General features: G+C 34.9%; 2 protein-coding genes across 3 annotated transcripts; both read right to left on the bottom strand.

Annotated features, from left to right (window-relative positions):
* Positions 1-8: 8 nt before the first annotated feature.
* LOC136808238 (uncharacterized) lies at positions 9-13,569 on the bottom strand. 2 transcript variants are annotated; one of them, XM_067064774.1, is made up of 21 exons: positions 13,354-13,569; positions 12,604-12,701; positions 10,600-10,726; positions 9,411-9,956; positions 8,839-9,057; positions 7,991-8,155; positions 7,038-7,178; positions 6,673-6,807; positions 6,309-6,412; positions 5,429-5,638; positions 4,833-4,945; positions 4,513-4,591; positions 4,020-4,139; positions 3,302-3,420; positions 2,926-3,040; positions 2,431-2,584; positions 2,180-2,246; positions 2,001-2,064; positions 1,527-1,624; positions 592-712; positions 9-424 (listed from the first exon to the last, which is right to left on the bottom strand). In XM_067064774.1, the coding sequence occupies exons 3-21, from the start codon at positions 10,685-10,687 to the stop codon at positions 185-187; spliced, it is 2,898 nt and encodes a 965-aa protein (XP_066920875.1). In that variant the 5' UTR covers positions 10,688-10,726; positions 12,604-12,701; positions 13,354-13,569; the 3' UTR covers positions 9-184. The 2 variants fall into 2 exon arrangements, with proteins under 2 accessions (XP_066920875.1, XP_066920876.1); XM_067064775.1 differs by lacking the exons at positions 12,604-12,701; positions 13,354-13,569 and having other exon boundaries at positions 9,411-9,653; positions 9,913-9,956; positions 10,600-10,679.
* Positions 13,570-15,820: 2,251 nt separating this feature from the next.
* Positions 15,821-23,381, bottom strand: LOC136808228 (CCR4-NOT transcription complex subunit 6-like). The gene is made up of 6 exons (XM_067064763.1): positions 22,801-23,381; positions 18,482-18,541; positions 18,073-18,230; positions 17,135-17,289; positions 16,617-16,900; positions 15,821-16,352 (listed from the first exon to the last, which is right to left on the bottom strand). Exons 1-6 carry the CDS (start codon positions 23,351-23,353, stop codon positions 15,916-15,918), a joined length of 1,647 nt encoding a protein of 548 aa, XP_066920864.1. The 5' UTR covers positions 23,354-23,381; the 3' UTR covers positions 15,821-15,915.
* Positions 23,382-23,599: the final 218 nt, after the last annotated feature.

The raw sequence follows: 23,599 nt of genomic DNA, 5'->3' as shown, positions 1-23,599 counted from the left end.
AGATGAGTCAATTTTCAAACACATCCTCGAGTCTTTCATAAAATTTGCTCGATTTGGAAGAAATTATTGCTCGAAGCGAGAACAACTCATCGCTGTCCTAGGCAACGTATACCAGTGACATAGAATAGTGTGATACGAAGTATAACAGCTCAGTGTCTAATTAGTCTTTATTTCCTTCATCATGTCATTTTTCGGTGTTTGCATGGTTGCCTTCACGTTTATTAACTTCTGAATCTTGACATTTATTTTCTGAAGAAGATTCAGCTGTGTTTGGTTTGTTAGATGAATTCTCTTTCGTTCTCTTGTCAAAGCATAAACAAGAGACACCAAAAAACTTTCCTTTGGCTGGTTCAAAATATCGTTTTCGTAAATCTTTTGTGATTGATTCGTCCAAAATGACGTGACCGACAAAAATGTAAACACCCTGAAACGAGAAAGTAATTGATTGTTAAAATTTTAAAAAATGGCCTCTGATTTATTATTGATTTTTAATCAATTCAACGAAAGAATTCCACACATAGATTCACTTTTAAAAAACTTAGATTTTAAGACAAAGTTAGAAATAGTCGAGAAAGACAAATTTTCACATACCGTAAGTCCGTTCATGATGACGAAAGTGTAAGCGATATAAATGTTGTATTCAACGAAGGGTGCCAATATAAATGGTATCCCGAGTAATGGCACTAACACCAAAAACGTCTTCGGGCTAGATCTAAAAGAATTTTTTAAAAACTGTAGCTAAACAAAAGCTTTTATTACTTCTTATGCCATTTTATTCTCCTGATTAATACCGATTACCTTAATTCCATTAATTTTCGCGCGCCTTTTATTTTCGCGCAGAATAAACTCACTTTAATCGTCAAAAACACTCAGAAAATATCCCAGAAATTGCAAGATGCGCGAATACTTTATCGGGGAAAAAAATATCGGGGGAAAGTGATTAAAATTTTGAAGGGGTGACGAAATTTCCCCCCCACGAATTTTTTCCCTGATATTTTCTCACCCGACCAAAACTTTTACCCGATTTTTTTATCCCCGACCAAAACTTTTACCCAATTTTTTGAACCCCAACCAAAATTAAAATCTAAATTTTTTACACCTTTAATAACCGAACTTAGTGTTTTAAACGTCGAATTACAAGATCTTTTTTCGAGCTAGTGAAGGAAACCATTTCATTTGGACAATTTAGTTGGTTGAAATTGACTAAATTGTAAATTTCGTCGGAGAAAAGTGGCGAATTTGAAATTTTGGTCGAGGGAAAGTGACGAAAATGCCTCTAGGTGACGAAATTTTTCTCCGACGAAAAAAAACCCCGACTAAATAAAACTCCGACATTTTTTTCCCCGATAAGGTAATTTGTTAAGAAAAATCTTAAATATAGAGCTCAGATTGCCAACTTTTTCTGTAAACATAGTTGAAATACCTTGGAATATCTGGCGATTCCTAACCCACTTGAGCTGTTTGCTTGATGTTAGCAAAGTATAAGAAAAAGAATTCTTTTTTCGGACATCCATTACATGACCTACTTGTTTTCAGCACTCGTTGATCTTGATACCATGGATTTTCTTTTGACGGCTGATTTACGGATCTTGGCAAGGATGAGAATGAAAAAGACTAAATTGATCTAAATAAAAGAAGGAAAAAGGGTTTTCAAAATACCCGTTCTAAAAGCCACATTCCGGATGGCAGAAATTCTTCCTAATAGAGAAATGTGATATTAATGATATTATCGATCGCGCCATCACGACCACGAAAATCGCTAAAAATCTTGACCACCTGGGGGGAGCTTTGCTTTAAATATAACTTAAGCATCTAAAAATAAAAGATTCTCTTGGTGAATGCTACCCTTCCTTCCTTGTTTTTTTTTTGGAATTTAGATTCAGGACTTTCTTGACTACTAAACTAAAGTCTCGAGCCATCAAGGAGGGGCAGGGATGGGAAAATGACCAGAAAGAAGGAGCTACTCTGACCAAAAAAGGATGAAAAAATACCCAACATACCACCAGAATGAAAGTCATTGGTCCTCTTAAAAGCCACTGATATACTCCATCCAAAATTGTACACCTACAAAACAAGATTTGAGAATAGTTAAATGGCCACTTATTCGAGGGTTAATTCTATCAAAAAGTTAATAAATATTAACAAGATTCCTATACCAAAGTTAAATTAACAAACTTACTTTATAGCATCCTTGAATTGTTGGTGAAAAATTGCAACAAAGGTTCCGGTCATCACAATTGGAAATCCTGAAAATAGAATTCAAAGAAACTGCAAGAAAGGTCAATATAATAAAATTCGCGCTTAAAGTAGCCTACACTCGAGTATTGTTACATGATTATACATGATTATTTTGCCATTAAAATCTCCTCTTTACACCCACACATACCATACACTTCATTTTCCAAGTGCTCAATAAAGTATGAAATTTACCATAACCGATGGCTAGATATTGTTTGTGGTAATTTCGATTTCCTTTGAAAACAAAAACAACAATGATGATGATATTGATTCCTTCAACCATCATCCATGAAAATGTTGACAAAGTGAAAAAGTACGACAAAATCGATACTGCAAAACAACCAGCCTGAAATGAAAGGGATTCTTTACAGATACCAAGACATTGTATCACCGTCATTTTTACGCTCTCTTTAAATTGGCTCACATCTTTAACCACACTGAGATCAGTGAACAAAAAAAGTGGTTTGATTCCAAATTTTTCTTAAACTTTTATTGAACCTTACCCGGGAAATAAATTTGAAGTAAAATCATCGGAAATGAATTAATTCTGTCAGAGCCCTGCTAAAATAGACCGGAAAAGCCTTTTCGTAGTTGAAAAATTAATCCACTTAAAACAAGATTTTGATCACTTTCCCAAAACTCTTCTCGCCTGATAAGTTCTCATTTGGGAAGGCCTACACCACTTACATTTGACTTCGTCTCTAAATCTTCGACAAACCAAAGTGGAATCTTGTAAGTGATGGCTTTCAGTAAAAATGATAGCATTAAATTTTGGTGGATGAAAATCTTTAATGTGTTTTTCCTAAAAAAATTAAATTTATTATAAAAAAAGAATGACATTTAGGCGAGGCTAAAAGATGCCGGTACAATTTTTTTTAGCAGAAATTTTCTTTAATTTTTGAAGTCTTCAAGGCTATCCCAAAAGACTTGGAACGCACTGACATTGGCAGATTCTAGTTTAATTGAAGTTGAGAATGTTTTTTACCACGACATTTTCGCAGCACACCAGCGGTCGAAAAAAACCTGCACTGTTCACAAAACTTTCATTTACACATCCAGTTACCTGATAATTCGAAAAATGATTAGTCCCAGTACCAACGCTGCGATGTTGATGGCGGAAATGACTTCTTCCAACATGTCCAGATCTGTCTTTCTTTCGTGATTTGATTGGCCCACAGTGTTCTGTAAAATATGAATCACTATAATATAACATTGGAATGCAGTAATTCAGTTTAAAAAACTGTGTTACATTTAACAGCCTTTCAGCATGGTCCTTTGCTAAATTAAGATAAGCTAATCACCAGCCAACTCCAGCTGATTTCATCCAGATGTCTTATCTTTGCCGGCTGAAATAGAATTACTAGTCAAGGCTCGAAAAAAAAATAATAGCCAATAATTGATTATTTTGCCGACGACTCTGAAACAAACCAATCAAAATTAAGGTAAGTAATATATTCATCTTGTAGCCGTCGGCGGAGCTGAGAGTGAGGAGTGAGGGAGTCTATCCCTTTTTCTACTTCCGCTAGACCTGGGAGATCGAATGTTGAGGTGGAGCGCCACACCTACTTTCAGCTCAAAGTAACCTACCGTCTAGATCAGATTACCCAACCTAAGTTACACATTCGCGAAGTTGGCGGTGACCGAATAGCCTAATAGTCGAATGAGCCATGCGTTATTTTCAGAACAAACAACTTTAGCGCTCATTTAAAAAACATTTTGAAATTGAAATATTGATTTTCTTATTCAAATTATCAAATACTGTTTCTAATTAATTTACTCACCAAATTGTCTTTCATACCCGAGTTACCAAGTGTAATATCACTTCCGTTATGATTGCCGACACCGTAAATACTTAATGAATTTTTTCTCCGTTGGTCGAAATCTTCGTTCTTCATTAAGGACTAGAACGTCAAGAAATTAAAAGCGTTCTCGCAGTCAGGTTAAAATCCGGGGATGCACTCGATCTGAAAACTACCGTACCAGCGGAGTTTTTGATTTTTCTAAAACAGCGATGCATTGTGGGATTTTTTCGGGGGTGTATCAAAAGAATTCCTTCGAGGAATTCCTAAGAGAGTTCTATTGTAATGCCCCCGAAACAATCCCACAATGCATCGCTTTTTAGAAAATACAATTTGAGTAAATTTAGGCGAAAAGACCCTTACAGTACGTTATTTGAAGATTTTTGTCCATTTCTTAGGAGTATTTCTGAAATCGTTCTCGGTAATGAGTGATGGGCTAACCAGTCAATAATTTATGAAATGTTGACTTTCTTACCAATCTTTTCTCGAAGAAGAATTCTGCACCAAGGGCTTTGACTAGAGATGTCACAAAAGGGTTGAACTGAATTCTAAAGCTGAAATAAATAAATACAAGTATTTAAAACCAGGAGCTTGTCTAGGAGCTTTTTTTATTCTATGTTAATTAAATTCGAGAATCAAACGCACAAAAATATAGAAATAGAAATGGTAGCACCAGTCCCCGCAAACTCAGAAAAAAGTCCCCTGTAGCCTAGCGACCAAATTATTAGAGCGGATCACCAGGGTAGCGGTAAATTCAGTCTTCGTGTGAAATTCAAGAATCTGGTGAAAACCTACCTTCTGAAAATATCGAAGTTGAGTATATGGTGAGCTATGTGATCCATAGCATCGATTTCTTCTTCATTCTCGTATGGACAAAACGAATATTTCTTTCGGATTGCACTACAAGTCTAAATGAAAACAAGCGATGCATTTTAAGACTGGACTGGAAGTAACGATTACCGCCAGACATCGAAAAAATGTAAAACTCGAAAACAAAGAAAGTGCTACATTCCATCTGCCATCCAAAATCCGTTGTAAATTTTTTTCATTATTTTCCCTTGCCTGGGAAAGATTGAAGATTCACCTCTAGCCTTTGGCTTAAAATTCAATGGTCATATATACACACATATTTTTAATTGTGTAGTTTACGCCATCTATTCAACTCTCAAAAATATTTTCTCGCTTTTGACGCACTAAGAGGTCATCATTGTATAACGCGTAAAATAACTGCATTCTCCAGACACATAATAATACAAGCGCAAAGTTACCTAAGCCCCGGCGATCAAAACATTTAAGATGAATCAATCGCCAAACGAAGTCATAAAAAATATAGGATTCAGCATTAAATTGGTTTCCACGCTACTTATTATGGTGATCACATTTCATCCTACCTCCATAATCAACACAATTATCGGGGCCGTCTTATTCTTCCATTTTTCGTTGTGTCCACCATTCAAGCTGTCCAGAATCAATTTCTTTAAAGTGATATTCATCAGACGGTACATTTGCTGATAATGCCATTCATTGGTTGGTGACGATAACACATGTTGGTAAACTACTTCCACGTCTTGAAGAACGGATTGGTAGGTGGAGTTGATATCCTACAAACAATTTATATATCAGGAGAAAATCAAAATGTGAATTATAGAATGGAAAATCTCTATTGGGGAGTATTGATATCATTACTTGAAAAATAAAATTCCGACTATTTTCCCGAATTCTTTGAGTGGTTATCGATCGGTTTAATTTCCAAATTCTTTCAGTTTATAGACAGGCCGGTATATCTTTAAAGGCAGGGGTCGTAATTAGGCCCGGCGAACGGTGATTTCTCCGGACCAAGTCACGAAAATAATTACAATTCGCTGGCTTAAAATCTAGAACTCACTCAATAATTTTTCATTAGCCAACCTATCAAAAACAAAGCAAACCCAGAGATAAATCTCAAAATTAAATTTAAACTTAATAGACAATTTGTTAATTCTGAGTTTTAACTTAAGACTTGAGGATCCAAAAGTTCAAAAATGGTCCAATAAGGCTCATACCTGAGCCAAATTAAAATATCCGATTAAATTTGAGAGATGGCCCAAAATCGGCTTTCTCGCCCGAACTCCAAATTTAAAAAAACGCGGAAATAAGCTGAATTCTCAATAGATTTCGACCATGATTGTAGTGTTATTGACAAAAGATAGTAATTTTTAAACTTCCTCGTGAAATGAAATCCATCGAAATAAATACTTAATTCGTTAAAACACACTGATAACAAAAACAAACCCTGAAAGTAAGTTTTGGTAATGGCATCAAAGACGAGCATGCGCACTCTGTCCGTTCCATTGATGCTCCATTCACATTCAATTCGCATTTTCTTGTAAAGTTCCCTAAAGTAAACGAAAACAACAACATCGTACAATACCGGCCAGAATATTTGAGAAAAATGGAAATTCCCACGAAATCTAATAGGTAGCCATAATCGATTTGGAAGCGCCCCAACTTAGGTTAGAAGGGTAGAGTTTTAACATGAGACTTGAAAATTAGGACCTTGGAATCTTAGGATTCAAAAGTTCGAGAACGGTCCAAGAGGGCTCAGAATATGGCCTGGAAGTCTATAAACCCCACCCAAATTGAAAGAAGAGAATACCTGTTAGCCCTTCAATCTTTGTAAAATTATCTTTCAAAGTAATCACGGCATCTTTACAAGAAATATTCTTTTGGGTGTTTACTTGTGTGGTGGGCCATATGTATCCAAATCTATCTTGATCGTATCTGCAATAATCTGGAAATTTTTTAATGTGATCCCTAAGTTTCAAGGGAAATTCAAAGGTAGTTTCTAAAGATTTTGATGAAAATATAAGGGGAGGGGCGTTAGACAAACAGTCTAGGAGGGTGTCTTAACTCTTGACAGAAAACCAGAAGGCTGAACGGTTAGTTCAAAAATTATCTCCTTGGAATTGCTGTTCATAGCGAATATTCAAAATTTCTAAAAGATATCCAAAGGGTACTTACACTCTTTGCAGTTCGTTTCGTCCTCACTGTTGACACAATCTTCTTTCCCATCGCAAATTTGATCCTTCCAAATATATTGACCAGTTGCATTACACATGATGACCAAATGTCCAAACTTCGCCACAAATTCGTCTTCGCTCACTTTTAAAATAAATGGTCAGAAAACACAAAACATGAACTATATTTTTAAAGTACTTTCTGTTTTAACCCATCAAATGCCATCAAATGCCATCACTCTGTAACTTCAAATCTTTCAAATATTTTTTTTGATTTCAAATGCGTGTACAAACCCCTACTAAGAAAAGAAATGCCAATCTCGACTTTGTACGGGCGGGGTCAAAAAACAGGGCGGCATGGGTCGCAGTGCACCTAATTATAGACCTACCGGTACATGACAGAAAGAATTGGGCGATCTCAAAAGATGCCATTGGTTAAATAAAAAGTGAACATATCTCACTAAAAGTACCAACCTTGAAGACTGAATTATCCCCTTCGTCTAAGCTTCAGAAAGAAAAAAAATACCCTACCTTCTCGCGTACGAGCAAAATCATAGGCTTGATAAGGTAAAAATTAAATAATTCTGTTAAAAATTCGCGTTCAAATGGGCCATTTCATTTTATACCCATACAGGGGAGTGGACGAGCATTTCCAGGGGTTCTAAAGGAGTTTTTTTTCATTTTTCTATAATGGGTAAAAAGTCATTCTAAAATTTCATGGGGTAAAAGACTGATTTTGGTTCGTCTACCTTCACTTTAAGGCATGCGAAGATTTTTTTTGCAAATTTCCCCCTTTTTCAGGGGCTATCCACACAAGGATTTCTTTTTGACTTATAATTAGGTTTGTTCACCCTCATGTATGGATATTTAATGGAGGTGTTGAACCAGCGAATCTGATACTGATGACAATCATTTTCAATATTTCGGAATAAAGAAATATACTCCAAAAATTCTTACTTGGACAAGCTTCACATGATTTTGAGATTTTCAATAAATCACACCATTGATCAATGACTACATGATTCGGATTCACTAAAGTTTCATTACATATCAACTTGCATCCAGGGGTATTCCACTCATAATTTCCTTTGCATTGTGATTCTAATGGATTTCCAGCACAATCTAACAGAAAAATTGCGAATGATATCAATAAAAATATAAAAATAATTTAACCCCTTTCCACAAGAGACGCCTCCTGTAGGCTGTAAAGCTGTTGCTTGAAAAAAATCTGAAGGGTAGTGGCTTAGAAGACCGGGAGATTGACTGTGGGAGATTTTCCACTGATATTATGATATGGTAGAGCAAATGCCCGCGAATGGCATGGTTGTGAGTTCGAGTCTCACCGGATCCGTTGGTTTTCCAACGGTTCTGGTGGCTGGTCAGAAGACAACACGAGAGTGACTATATTCACTTCATTGTAATACATAAGGACAATATCTTCGAACTATTATTATAATCTCTCTGTAATTCGAAATAACTTCGATATACCTTCTTAAAATGCTTTCTATAATTCGAATTTCTTCGTAACTTGAACTAATGATACCGTCGCTTTTTATAAGTTTCCCATTTCTGCACTAACACTCTTGTCACTTTTCCGGTATCTTTCCGCTATTTTTCCCGGGATAACCGGCATGAGATTGGAAAGGGTTTGTTTCTAATAGTACGGAAAATCTTGTCTTTACTCGCGAAACTGACTTACTTCCCGAAGCTCATTTCTGGTCTTTTTCCACTAGTAAAAAGGCAAAGGAATCTTAGTGCGGAAATAGCAAACTTATTAAAAAACGACGGTATTATGAAAGACTTACAATTTCGGACATTCTCGTTCAAAAGAAGTTCATTGCATTTCATTTCATTGTGACACCCATGTTTGAAAAAGATTGGTATTTTGCCGAATTTGTAAGAGCCTTCCGTAACGCACAGATAGTTGCCCATGTAACAAGCACAATCGAAACAATGATGAACGTTGTAGATTTGCAGATGACTGACACTGTTATGCGTCATGACATTTTCGTTGAAAGAACAATCTGAAATATGATAGAATGACATATTTTATGCGGAATCTTGTTTATATCTTATCGGCCCTTCTTACGCCGGCCTCTTCTTTTACGCCGGCCTTTATTGCACCACGAGTCCAAAAATAACGCCAATAAGGGCCGGTGTAAAAAGGGCCGATAAGGTAATCAGAATAATTTCCATTAAAAAGAGGAACCCCAGAATTTGCGAATAAAAGCGGTAAGATTCATATCAAACTGAGGTCAATGCACACATATAATAGGTGTTGGCACAAAATGGCAAGTCTTAGATAATGATAGCGTTAATTCAAGGAGAAGTTGGGTATTTCCAGAACTGTATTCACTACATTGTAAACAAAACATACCTTTCGGTTGGTGAAACGTTTGTTGATATTTCCACGGTGTACATTGTCTACATTCAATGATGAGAAACATGTCTTCCACTTCTACTGGTTTGAAACATTGATTATTGCCGTCCAGACAAGAGCAATCAATTCCATCTGCTGTTTTCCAGAACTCGCCATTCTGTTTACGAGAGCCATCCAAGGGGTCGAGACAAATGTGACAGGAAGAGTACGTTACAAGCTCCAATCCACATGATAAATCACCTGTGCATAAGAACTGATTGAAATACTGGCAGTTGATACCATCTGATGAGCAATTACAAGAGATGCAGTCGCCAGCACCAACATCTACGGGGAAACTTTTGTTTTTCGGAATATCTTGTTGGCAAAAAGAACACGAAGGACTTGGCATATCCATACAATTTGTACAAAGAGTCTCCAAAGATCCATTTAGATGGCGTGTTTTGCATTCAATTGAGCGATCGCCTTTACAAAAACATTCAGTACAATGAGAAATGTTTACCGATTGGTGTTTTTGAATCTGTCGCCCAGCTAAGAAGCATGTGCCTGTAGATTAAACAATACAATACAGGAATCACAAGATGCCCTGCTCGGAAATTGCTGATATGTCAGGTGTATAATGAGGTACCGTATCACTTCGAATAAACGCCCCCTTTTTTAAACGGCCCCTTCGATTATACACCTCTCTCTAGGAGGGGCGTTTATTTGAATCAAGTAGCTGTAAGGAAGTATAATATTAAGGAAAACTTGGATATACGTAAATAATGATATTCTTTTAACAGTTAATAAATTGTCGCACTCTTTTTACCCGCGTTAAATACTTGAGTAGTTGTATGAGTGTAATAAGGTATTTTCCGTGACTCAAAACAATTACCGGGTATTTTAAAGGACGGGATTTCATCATCGTCTTATATCCCCAAAAAGAAAAATTAAAAAAAAAGAAACAACCAAGAGAGGTTTACTGAAAGATCTCAAGTACAAAATCAGTTAAATCTGACCATAATTGAAGTCTCCAGCCTGTCCAAAAGTTTTTCATGGACGGACGGACAGAAATTCTTACATTCTTGAAAGTTGGCTATGAAAATAGAATAACAGACAAAACTAAACAAAGGAAAGCTAGTTTTTAAACAAGTGCCAAGCATAATTTATCAGATATCATTGGTTCATCTCAAAGGGAATCAAACCTTACCAGGTGGGAAGAAGATAGCATCAACAAATCCAATTGTCCTCAACAAAATTATCGCCAGGACAAACCAAAGGATATTATCCTTCACCATTTCATTTGTTCAATAAGAATAAAAGGTTGTCCAACTATTCTGAAAAAGAATGGTTCAGTCAACTCACTACAATTCGAATCTTTCTCTAATTTGAACTAATAATATATTGGTCTCCTAAAAGCTGGAAAGTGGTTTAAATTACTCTCTGTTATTCGAATCTTTCTCTAATTTAAAGAAAATCTTTGGTCCCATGAAGATCGAATTAGAGAAAGTCAACTGTTAATGTACGTAATAATCACAATTTGGTTTGATGATATTTTCTCTACTTAAATAATTCTTCAGAAAGGAAGAATTTCGCCCTTTTTATATAGTCTTTGTGTGATCGCGTGCGTAGTTATGATTTTATTGACGTTCTCTTGTGGGGTTTGTTTTGAAAGTTTAAGTTCCTGCCTAACGAACCACGAAAAACTAAATTAATGGGTTTTTTTTTGTTTTGCCCTTTTCTTACCATTTAAATGCCCAAAAATCTTAATTTTAAGTAAACTTAATATCTTATTCTATACCTGGAAAAGTAAATTGATGATAACTATATTTCTATTTTGCGTGGTTGCCAAAAGCATCTAGGTCACTCCAAGAATATATTCTTTAATCTTATCTTATAAGAACTAATGATTATGACAAACCGTTCGACGCTGCCGAGAGACACAAAGGTAGGATATTCAACTACCATACACAAGATTCTGGGTTCCCAGTCGTGAATTATCTAAGACTTGATGCGCAGCAATTAAAGAAAGGTTCATTAATTATATCCTTAAGTTAAAAATAAATTGTTAATATAATCTGAGCCTCAAATATACGCGTTATTATTTTACTGGACTTTAGAATATTTGAAATACAATGGAATTTTTTTTGTTCAATCAACAGATTCGCTTCCCAAGGCGATACAGTTAAGAACATTTTAAGGCTTTGCGGACTCTAAAACAACCGATTTCTTAGAAAAATAGACAAAAATAGACAAAAATACTCAAAAAATGGCGAAAATAAAAACATGTTAAGAACATCCGAAGGCTTCAAAATTTTTGGATGTTCTTATAAAAGAAACGTAGTTCCTAAAAGGTCATCTAAATTTGATGAGGTTTTTTATTCATGTAAAATCTGTTCCGCTTTCCGGACATACTGTATACGATTATACAGTCAACTTTCTGTAATTCGAATTTTTCTGTAACTCGAAGAAAACTTTTGGTGTCCTGGAAGATCGAATTAGAGAGAGTCAATTGCTTTCCGCCAAAATTTAAAATGTTGTTTGTCATGAATCATGATTTCTAAATGAATTTACTGAATACAGGCAAGAACCAGAAACTAGATTCCCAACCCAACGGAAAATCACCCAAAAAATCGTCCTTTGCGGAAATTTATTCCGAAATTCTTCCCACCGGAAAAGCTCTAACCGTGATTTCATGACTCCCAACATGAGAAAGACTAAAATCTTGAGAATTCTCCACTTTATTTTAAGGCTGTAAACAAGAAGATGAGAAATCCAAAACGCTATGAACGAATACAGGCGATCTTCCATTAACAGCCCCTCCATTCATCAACTACTGACTAATCAATCTTAACTGGGTAACAGCTATAAAAGGGTCACATGCTACCATCAGAGACAGTTATTCTGAATTTTTAAAATGACTGGATGTGAAATTCCACACTCTTTATAAAGGTATTTTTCTTAATTAATTTGTTTTCGATCATTAGAAAAAAGCCTTATTAATAAAAGAAACATTAATTTGACTAAAGATTTTTTTTCGGATATACAACAGACTCCTAATTAAGAAAACACAAGTTAGTAGGGGGTCATAAAAAAGTAGAATTTTAGTGGAACTGGTTACACGGTAGGGACCGATATTCAACTGATTGTTTCTAGACCCTTTTGAAATGTAGAGTGCGAAAAAGAAAAACATGACGCAGTAAAAACAGCATACCATGGTTTCGTATGGTTTTTCTTGAGGTCATATGATAGATTATGCAACTAAGCAATCATCAAATAGTTCCATTCCGATTGGCATGCTGACTTCCTTTCCTGAAAGTTAGATAATTGGGAAAGTTAGAAAACACAAACCGACAAGATGTGTATCAGTAACAAGTTCCTTTTCATCTCTGTTACACAATACAAACGTGTACAGGGAGAAATTTTCACAAATAAAGCTTAAATCCCCTAATGAAAATGGAAGTAGACATTGGTTGGGAATTTTGAAATAAGTATCGATTTTGTTTACGTAAAAAGGTGGTTTTTATAGCCCAAAGTTCAATGAAAAATTTTTCGACCAATGGTGTAGAAAATAACAGAAAGGAACTGAGAGGTAACCACCTAGATTTGTCACCTAGTCAATTAGAGAACTTATCTTGGCGAAAGCTAAATCAACATAGGGGTGTTTTAAGAGCGTCAAAAAACTTCAAAGGGAAGAAGTGAATGTAGAAAAAAGAACTATTTCATAGCGCATGGAAAATATTTAGAAACAAGTTCTGGATTTTTTCGAATTCTCAAAAAGAGGAATAAATGTGCTTTACTAAAAATCTAAGCCAAAATTAAAAAAATTAAGGCCAAAGTATCTAAGATGAGAGGTATGCAATTTTGGCGAAAAGTATCAAAAAGGGAGATTGTCATAGTAGGATTTATGACCTTAATGATTAGGTAAAAACCCCTCTGTGCTTGAATCTGAAAATGATCATACCCGGATTTTAATCAACCTTCGATTACCAAGAACTGTTCCATGACTTCAAATTTCATGTTGGTTCCAGTTCTTCTTTTGTTTTCATACATAAAATACTTTCCCATTGGAAAAAAATGTATGTTTTTCTTTGTAATATCTTGCCCATTTCTTTGTTCCATTAGTTAATATAATGTTTTTATTTTTCAGTTTAAGATTGTTTTTTTCTACATGATTTCTAAAATAAGAACATCATAATAATTATTCGACTACTGAAAACAGGGTTTAATGGAAAATGAGAATCCACTGATTTGAGCTTCGAAAATTTGTAACGTCTGGCAATGTACGATAAGAGACACAAAAAAAGTTGGTAAAATTGGGTCATTCGTAATCAAAAAATAAATAAACGTTTCCAGGTGTAAAAAAAGAATCGAAAATAAATCGGAAAGAATGGTCAGGGAAAGAGAAATAAAGAACTACAATATGATAGAATAAAAGAATTTTAAGTTTAAAATCTTTATGTGGTTTTCTTTTTCAACTGTTTTCATATCATCTTCTGCAATGACCAGAAGTAAACAAATACATCAACCTGTCTCTTTATTTTTTTTAAAAAAAGCTGGGATAAAATCATAGCAGTTTGTCAATTTCACCTAGTGCTCTCGACTCTTTGAGTTACTAGTTCTGATGGTTCGAAGTTATTTTTATATCAATTTCCACAAACAAAGGTAGTTCAATGATCACTATTATTTACTTATTCATTTCAAAATGACATTTCGTTCTGAACGTCATTGATAAGATTGATTAAAAAGGTTGTCAACAAATAAAAGTGCTAGGCTAAGGTGAAAATTGACGACTACTGCTTCTAACTTGCTATACATAAATAAGAATTAGTTTTAAAATAAAATGTAAAGTAAATTTAAGAAAAACCTGGGTTTTCATCCTTTAGAAGATCTCGTTTTAAAAAAATCGCATAATTCAAAGTTCTAGATCTCACGCCAAAAAAAAAAACCACAACAAAAATCTCAAGAAATGACAAACATTATTTTAGATTACCTTTAAAAAATCCTTAGTTAAAGTAAATTACGATCTGTGGTATTATCAGTACATTGACTATAATGTCAATAAAATAGATTGCTTCTTGCGTGATAGGTGTTCAATATTACACAAATACAATTATGGTTTCGCTTTAATACACATGTGCACAAAAAATATTATAAATGACCAAAAACATTAGAGTTTGATAAAAAAAATCTTTGCAGTAGTATTTTACATAATAAAAGCCAATCTTATTCACAGGTGTTTGGAATTATCTTTTCTTATCCAGTCGTATTTTGACAAAAGGTGAATAGTCAAGATTTGAAATGCTTAAAAGTGAGTTTTTCCACAATTTATATAAAAAAGTGTACAGTTCTCAATCTCAAACTTCTTCTAATGACAAAATATTTTTCCACTCATTATCTTTTCACATGCCATAAAAATGCTACCTTACCTTTTCGTGCGAAATCTTCCAGACTTTGTAATTCATATGAACTTAAAACTCTTTACGTCGTCAAAGTATTGACAAATGAAAATCTCATCAGCAGAACAATCTGTGAAAACTTTGGGTTTGTTTGGAAAAAGCTTAAAAAATGTTCTTTTTAATAGATACAATATGCTTAACATCCCTACACACCATATTATTATACTTTGTACAAGAAAAAATAGTCACTTTCTAAAAATCTAAACAGGATTTCTTAAAAGATCTATTACTATTACAGTAGTTATAATTATTAACAAGATGGTAAAATCAAAATTATGCATATTATTGGCTTTTTACCATAATTCTATCCAGAAAATAAATTTCTTCCTAAATGTTGCTTCATTTCTAATTTTAACGAAGGTCCCTTGATAACAGAATGGAAAATTCAAAATCAATAAAAAGGTGTTTTTAAAAATTTATCAATAATGATATCAGTGAGAAAGTTTTGTACCAAAAAAGAACTAATTTACTAGGTAGGTAGTTCACTAGGTAGTTTGAGAGAAAAAAAGTATCACAGTTTCTTTTTTTATGAGATTAGTGAACGTGGTTATTCGTTCAACGAAGATCTAGAATCTAATAATGCTAGGAAAATATCATTTAGTTTTGAATCAATAAAAATGTGACAAAAAAATCTAAAAAATAATATATAATAACCACATTTATAAGAAACTTGAATAAATTTTACATTTTTGGCACTTATCTTAATTTCCTAACATCTTTCATATATTTAGGAATGAAAAAATTTGTTGTATATGTTTTTAAACAAAGCAAAAACAACTAAACATCATATATAATAATGGGGGCAGGGGATGAAATTCACAAATAATTGTTAAAACCGATTTCCACGAGTCAAGCAAAAGAAAAATTTGATGCAACCAGTACAATTTGATCTCAGTTTTGCCAGCCATGTCATCCATAAAGAAAAATGCAGGGTTGTGGGAAATGTAGGTTGGAAGAAATGTGCTCAAATCCGACAAGATGTAAAATCTGGAAGAAGTATTCCACGTTAAAAAAATTCACATAACAATTCACCGTTTTAGATAATTGATGGTTGAAGAGAGTCCAAACTACCTGGAAGGCAATTTGAAATCAAACTCGACAACCAAACAAATATGATCTGACGGGAAATGAGGATGTGGAAACCCAATGACTTTATTTTTCTTCAGATATTCCAAGTTGACAGGACCAAGTTCACCTAGGATTGTCAACTCATCTTTAGTATAGAAGATATAATCTAACACTCCTTCAAAGTCATATGTATAATTAGTGAATGGCAGTTCATTCTCTTTTGCAACTCTACTCAACTTGAAAGGGTGCGTCACCATCTCCCCATTTTTCTTCTCCTTATCTGTGTGCTTTGAGAGGAAACCCCCATATTTCATGGTCTTGAAATCTGGATGATTGATTGGGATTTTCCCTTTTTCAACATATTCGATGGCGCCAGAGTCCACCAAGGAATTCATGTCAGCGCAAATGACAAATGGTGTTTTCAAGCCCGCTTTTCCTGAAGAAAAGAGAAGGATTTATTAAAGATTGAAGACTTAAATATTAAGACATTTAAAATATTGGTCAAGTTGAAATGTCACCATTATAGAATAGAATAGAATTTCTTTTTCTCAGTATCAGTTAAAACGGTCTTCTATTTAGGATAATTTTTAATTTCACTGCAAACAGATTTAATTCATCCAAAAATACCCTGTTGAAATTCATAAGTTATAATCGTATGAACATTTATGGATAACTAATCTAGGAAGGACTTTAGTTATACCTCCGTTAGATTCTTCCAGGAAGTTCTTGAGCTCTCTCATCAACATGACGGATTGAATAACTTTTACATCCTTAAATTCTGGATCCCAATGGATGTGGGCATTGGTGACAACTAGCTTCCCTTTGCTGTTATTCAGCTCTGCTACTGGTTCTGTTGTCTCCAATAAAGCCATCATACAAATGTTATCTCTTTGCATCACCCGGTTTAACATATCATCTGCATTTTCACAATTCGCAGCTGCTAGCTGGTTGAACTCAACAAGATGTTCTTTCAACAATGTGAATCTAAGGAAGAATACAACACAAATAAATTCAGAAAAATTCTATACATTCAAAGAAACTAGAGTGTTGCAGTAGAGCTGCAAGGTACACAAATTCTTTTTCAAATTAAATAGAAAAAACTTTCAAAACAGAGAAATTATTCATGAGAAATCCTTGTTAAAATGTAAGAATACAATTCACATAACATGACTTCAATATTGATTTGATTTATGTGCCCTGACTGAAAAGTCCTTTTACTTAGCAGAGTTCCAGAAAATAGCACATCCATCAACATATCGACGATCTTCTTCAGACATGGTTTTCGCTCGAGACTTGGGATTGAAGATCCCTTCATAGCCGTTCTTTTTTAATTCTGGCAGGAAGAAATTCCAAAATACTTCTGTTCCAATTTCCTAAAGGAAAAAACATAAGTGAAAACTTTTGGAAAGTAATTAATCGATGTGTATACAATTTAATTGAACAGGTTTTCTCTCTGAATACACGTTTTTTTTATTTTAAGAAACACACTTTTAAGAAACAAGAATGCCTAAAAACTCAGAATGCCTAAAAACTAACAAACATCTAAGAAACATGCCGAGGCTGAGAATGAGAAAATAACATTTTTTAATTCGTTTTTTTTAAGAACCTTCCAATCCAGCCTTCCATAAGGCTGATTATGTCAAAAAGTTTAGAAACATGTAAGAAACATTTAAGGCTCAAATAGCCAATTTCTTAAGAAACATTGAGGCTGCTTGGTAAAACTAGTAGCTTAAAAAAAAAACCGTGTATGGAATCAGTTTCTCAATATTCACCCATCCATACAAAATAACGAACGTGCACAATGCTCTGGGTGGGCTTAACTTCAGTAGCTTCAGATTATTCAAAAACCCGATTGTAGCAAAACAAACTAGTTTTAAAACTTGTCTCCACGACCCAAAAATCAAAATTTTTGAAAAAAAAACAACTGGGGGTTAATTTGAAAATTTTAAATAATTTGAATAACTTTATATTCACTGAAGGAACAAGTGTGCCCAATTTCAGCCAAATCTGATAATTTTTGAAGTCTCCAGGCTGCCCCAAAGTTTTGAGACATACACACAGACATTCTCAGATTCTAGCTCAACTGAAGTTGAGAATTTCATCATACTACGAAAAGAAAAGTAGTTTCTCAGCCAAACTTTATGTAAACTACATACCTGTAAACTCAATACATCAGCATTGAATTGCAAGATTTCTTTTAAGATCGCACTCTTTCTGTAATCCCATGCCAATGCCCACTGAGGGCAGTAGCCATACAATTGCCTTGTAGTGTATTTCTCACATAAGACATTATATGACATGACCGTGAAGCTTCCTAAAAAGGGAGTTGTACAGAGTTGTATGATATGATTTATGGACTAATGGATTAATGCTGGGTCGAATTACCCTAGGGAAAAGATCTTTTCTGTGTGTTTACTTACTAAATGCTAGAGGACATAACACTATTATTTTGGATCATGAATGAATTTCATTTTAATCAAGCAACTATTGATGGGTAAGAAATAAGATAGCAATAGAAAAATTTCTTATAAAAATCTTTTTCAAGGACAAGTCATTTGAACAAACCGTTCTTTGTCGTATTTTGCGTAACAGGTAGCCATTCTCTGTTTGGTGGACGTGGACAAACTGAAAATAAATGAATGAATGAATGAATCACTACCTTAAGTGGATTTTAAATTTTGTGTGAATTGATTTTAACAATATTTGCAATTTTTGGCCATGTTCTTGAAAATTAGTCCTCAGGAAATCATTTAAAATCATAGTTTTGGCAAAAGCCCCTAGGAAAATAAAAGAAAAGGAGCCCCTGAAAGACAGCAATCCCGCATAGAAATAGAAAATATTAAGAAAAAAACACTAAACAAAAATCTATGTTTTTGTATCAGAATGTTTGTGGATACAAATTTGTAATTCAAGTTTTTCCTTTGTTTATACAGTTGGGAATTGTACTAAACCCAGGCTGACGCTATGTATTACCGTGAGATCCTGTAACTTGCATCAGTGGAGGCTAACATGCATAGTCCTCAAATAAATGACCTAGTTTGTTATTATCAAAATACAAAGTTAAATCAAAATAAACCTGATTTACAAAATTTGCAGGTTGTAAAATGTGTATCTCCTAATCATAAAAGCGATGTCATACATAAGTGTGTTTAATATCATTATTAAATTTGAGATTACATCCAGCAGCCATCGAGAAACATCTGAATTCCTGCCATCTTAAAATTTATGATCTTGCATGATTTTTTATTGTCCAACCATGCTGTTTTATTTACCTGCAATTATGTCGGTGAGAAACTCGCAGTTCTTGCACTGCTCCATTTGTTTTGAAATTTTGCTGCCTTGATTGGTCAGGCATTTGATGCATCCACTGATGCAAGTTACCCAAGTTCACGGTACTCAAACAAACAAGTTCATTTATCAAACTAGAAGTTCAGTAAACATTTCAAAATTCTTTCAATATTCAATTAAAAAAACAGTCTGAAATGACGTAGGAATTTTAAACAAAACACATGAAACACATGCAAAATACTTGTGTCCATCCTTAAAATTACACATAGTTGCCAACTTATGAGAATGAAAATGCGGTACGAGCGAGCGGAACGAGCGAGAAAAATTGAGCTGGGGGTTTGGGGGATGCTTTAAGCTCCCCCCCACGGGGGTGTTAGAAATTTTTTTTTTGGGCCTGAAATGACATAGGAATGGCTAAAACAATACATGATCAAAGCTGGTCAATCTTTTTGCTTTCTTCGCTTCGACATCTCTGTCCAACGCATATCCGATGTATCGAATACGCACGCAATTGGACGGGCCGTTACAGAGCAAAGAGAAAAAACGAGGAAGTGAGTTTGTGCTTGTGGAAACATATTTTTAGTAGCATTTCTATATTTTTTTCCAAGAGTTCTACGAATTTCTGAGTTTTCTCGAAAATACAGGACATATTCTAAGGTATGCGGGCGGAACTCAGGCTTATTGGAACATTTTTGAGCTTTGAGATCCTGAGATCCTAAGGTCTTAAGTCTTAAGTCTTGGTAAAATCTGTGTGTTTTGCTTTTGATACGAATAAGCTCTCACATTATTTTTACGCCCTCTGACAGCTGACAATTTGGCTAGACTAGACTTACCTCTTCTCTCTTTTCTATTCCAACAATACAATGCTTATATACATATTTGACACATAATACACATTGACAGAAGTATTCCCCATGCAATTTTTATATCGAAATCTGCAATAAAAACAAAAGTGGTCCCTTCTTCTTAGTTGTTTCCGTAATTCGCTCCATCTGAAAGTCTTTTTTAAATTTCAACCAATGAGATTGCCATGTATGATGAAGGTTAATGACTGACCCTACTTTTTTGCGCTAATGGCTTTTCGGCACCTTGGATAATGAGTAGTCAATTAACTTTATTTGTTTCAATCGTTGATTCTAAGGGATGAATTTAGTTTTTAAACGAAAGCAGGAATTTGATGCAATCAAATTAAGGTAAAAGGGCTTTCATCCAATCAGAACAGATTATTTTTTCAAAGAATCCTTTCTGTTCTGATTGGATGAAAGCCCTTTTACCCTCATTTGATTGGATACTTCTTTTTAAACAATCGTACAACAATTTTTTGATTGGACAAAATAAAACAATTGATATCGCCGTGATTGGATAGTAAAATATTTGGCGCTTTCATGAGCGTTTGTGATTGAACAAAATAGAACAATGTAAATTTTTTCCAGGTGTGAGTTTTTAGTTTTTCTCCTATTCGTTCATGTTCGCCAATCCGGGGAGTCTTCATATATATATACCACAGGAAAACTTATGATGAAACCTGGCAACTTAATCTTGAGCTTGGGAAATCCCCAAGATTGGCAAACCTCATTTTTTCCCACTTAAGGCTTTTCTCTTTGATCTTTTATTGGTTTATAATGTTGATTTCTTGAGTCATCGATGACTTGCGCAAAATTTCTTGAAATGGAAACACATGGATTTTACCTACCTTAAGGGAAGAAATTTTCGCGAGAAGAAATTTTCGCGGAAGAAATTTTCGCGGAATTTAATTTCGCGAATTTGGGCATAATTCGCGAAATTAAATTCCGCGAAACACACCAAAATGGCTAAACCGCGAAATTAAATTCCGCGAAACACAAATATTCTCACAATTAAAAAAATCACCCCTAAAATTGGTCTTTTTAGGGCAAAATAGGGCTTTTCGTAGACAAATAATTCCCTCAACCGCGAAATTAAATTCCGTGAAACTTTTGAAATCGGCCCATTCGCGAAATTAAATTCCGCGAAATTTGCCATTTTGAAGCTCTGATTCGCGAAATTAAATTCCGCGAAAATTTCTTCTCGCGAATATTTCTGCCCTTAAGGTAGCTGTCAGAGTTAAAACTCTACTTCCAAACTGTACTTCAAAACACAAATCACTTGCGGTTTTTGAAGTTTTGAGGGAATTCCCCTTTTGTTCCAAATATTTTGGCGTTGATTGTAGTCTTATCATTTAAAAAACCTTTTTTTGCTTCTGATCGCTTCGTTGAAATTGGAAAGCCTTGGACATCTTACTCAAAATTTATTGTAGAAAATGATCATGTTGGAAACTTTTGCCTGTTTGACCATGTATTCGCCCAATTTTGAAAAATCTGAACCCTCTATAATCTGCTCAAGCAATCTCAACCCGGGCGGGATCATAAGCGTGCAGTTGCACCAGATTGCACACGGGCGTTTGCGTAAATTTTAACTGTGTAATTGCGCACTTACTTACAGCCTTGGGAGTCAAGCATACAACTAAGAGGTTTTCTCAGACTAGCTTAGGAACTGGTTTCCCTGTCCTTATTATTCATTGTAAGCACACGCTCTAGGCGCTAAGAAGCCACACACACACAGGACTACCTATTTTCATTTTGATCGGCGAGACGGCAAGGCAGAGTTGTTGGCGGTATGGTGGTCACATCAAACAAAAGGAAACTGGGTTCTTTTTATCATTTTTGGTTCACGACAAATAGGCATACTAAAAAATTCCTTGCATGCAAAAAGTTGTTTTGATTTTGTAATCTTTGTGGGAAGCATTGCCAATTAGTTTTTTCAGTATTGATTACTTCGTTTAAAAAGTTTTCCTTTCAAAAAGACACATTTCTCATACATCAACAATCTGTGACTTGCATCCTGGAGTATAATATGGTTTGCCAGCCATTTTATCTACAAAATCGTCTCCATGTAAATCCAAATTTATAAAAATAACACCATTTTTAGGGATGTCCCCTTCTTTTTATTTTTATATATAGTAATCTTGGGTAATAACGGTTGGCAGACGATATCATCCACCAGGCAGAATGCAAGTGAAGTTTTTCAATCTGCGGACCTAGACGGTGGTTCGGTTATCATCAGTTAGGGTTAGGGATGGAGCTCGAGAGTCACAAAATAAGGTTGAAGGCCTTCTTAGGGGCACTTCGTACCCTGAGACTTACCTTAGGATCCTGTACTGTAGGGATCCTTGTAGGGGCACTGGTAGGGTTGGGAGCTTTTTTAATTAAGGTCTGCAAATTACACGCTATAAGTATATTTGTGATTGATGGATCTTCGTCGTGTCTTGTTGGCGCAAGCGGCATTGGGTTTGTAAACCAAGGTTGCTTGTATTTGGTGGTTTGATCCGGGGTCGGAGACCACCGGTACAGGCAAATTTCAGAAAAAATACTTAGAAAACAGTTATAGAACACTTGAGAAAGTCAGAAAATCAGCAGGATAGAAGATAGGAAAGTAGAAAATAGGGGGAACATAAGAGACAAAGCATCCTGGTGGATGATATTGTTTGCCAACCGGTAATAACGGGACAGTTAAAATGAAGGGGATAATTAATTGATTGCCTCTATTTGAGATCACAAAAAAAGACCTAGCTAGCTTACCAGTATAATTCCCAAGCAAATACATCAACAAATTATCTAAACCTAGATTCATTATTTCTGAGGGAAGAGGATTTCCTTGCAGCCCTAAGCTTTTCAACTTGAATAAACGTCCAATTTCATTTGGTAATACTCGCAGAGCGTTGTATGATAAATTCAAATCATTGAGTTCAATCATGTCACCAATTTCAGTAGGTAAACTTCTGATCTTGTTCTTTGATAAATCAAGCTTAGTGAGGCCCTTCAGTCGTGAAACTTCTGGAGGTATTCTAGAAATCCCATTGTCACGAAGATACAAGGCAGTGAGGTGCGTGAAAGTCCATAAAGTTGGACTTAGATTTCGTGTGCTACCGACAATTTCAAGTTCTGTCCATGATGTTGGTTGTACTTGTTTTTCATCAGATTCTTCTCCTTTATGTCCATTGGTTGTATTGTTATTTCCCTCGTTCGTATCTTTGCTCATTTTGTTCAATATTATGCATAAATCCTTTATTTTTTGAGGTCTCAGTGATACGAGACCATCACATCTCGAGCAAGCAGTTCCATCAGCTACCATCTACAAATTCAATGGAAGATGATGAGAGCGAGCAGTGGTCAAACATTGATTAAAGCGGAACAAATATTTATTGAGGGAATTTTTAGGTAAGAGTGACCACGAAGCTCAATGAATCCCTCTCATTTGCGAAAAAGCCGTCATTTTTGATGACAACTTCCACGACTAAAAGACACGTCGTCGAAAAAAAAGATTGAAGAAGTTTTCCTCCTGTTAGAAATTTCGGATATCCTCCCCTTGCTGTCTCTG

The sequence above is a fragment of the Clytia hemisphaerica genome, unplaced genomic scaffold, assembly GCF_902728285.1.
Source record: "Clytia hemisphaerica strain Z4C2 unplaced genomic scaffold, Clytia hemisphaerica genome assembly, whole genome shotgun sequence".
Classification (NCBI taxonomy): Eukaryota; Metazoa; Cnidaria; class Hydrozoa; order Leptothecata; family Clytiidae; genus Clytia; species Clytia hemisphaerica.
Note: the sequence above shows the minus strand (reverse complement) of the source record. Positions and strands in the feature narration are given on the sequence as shown.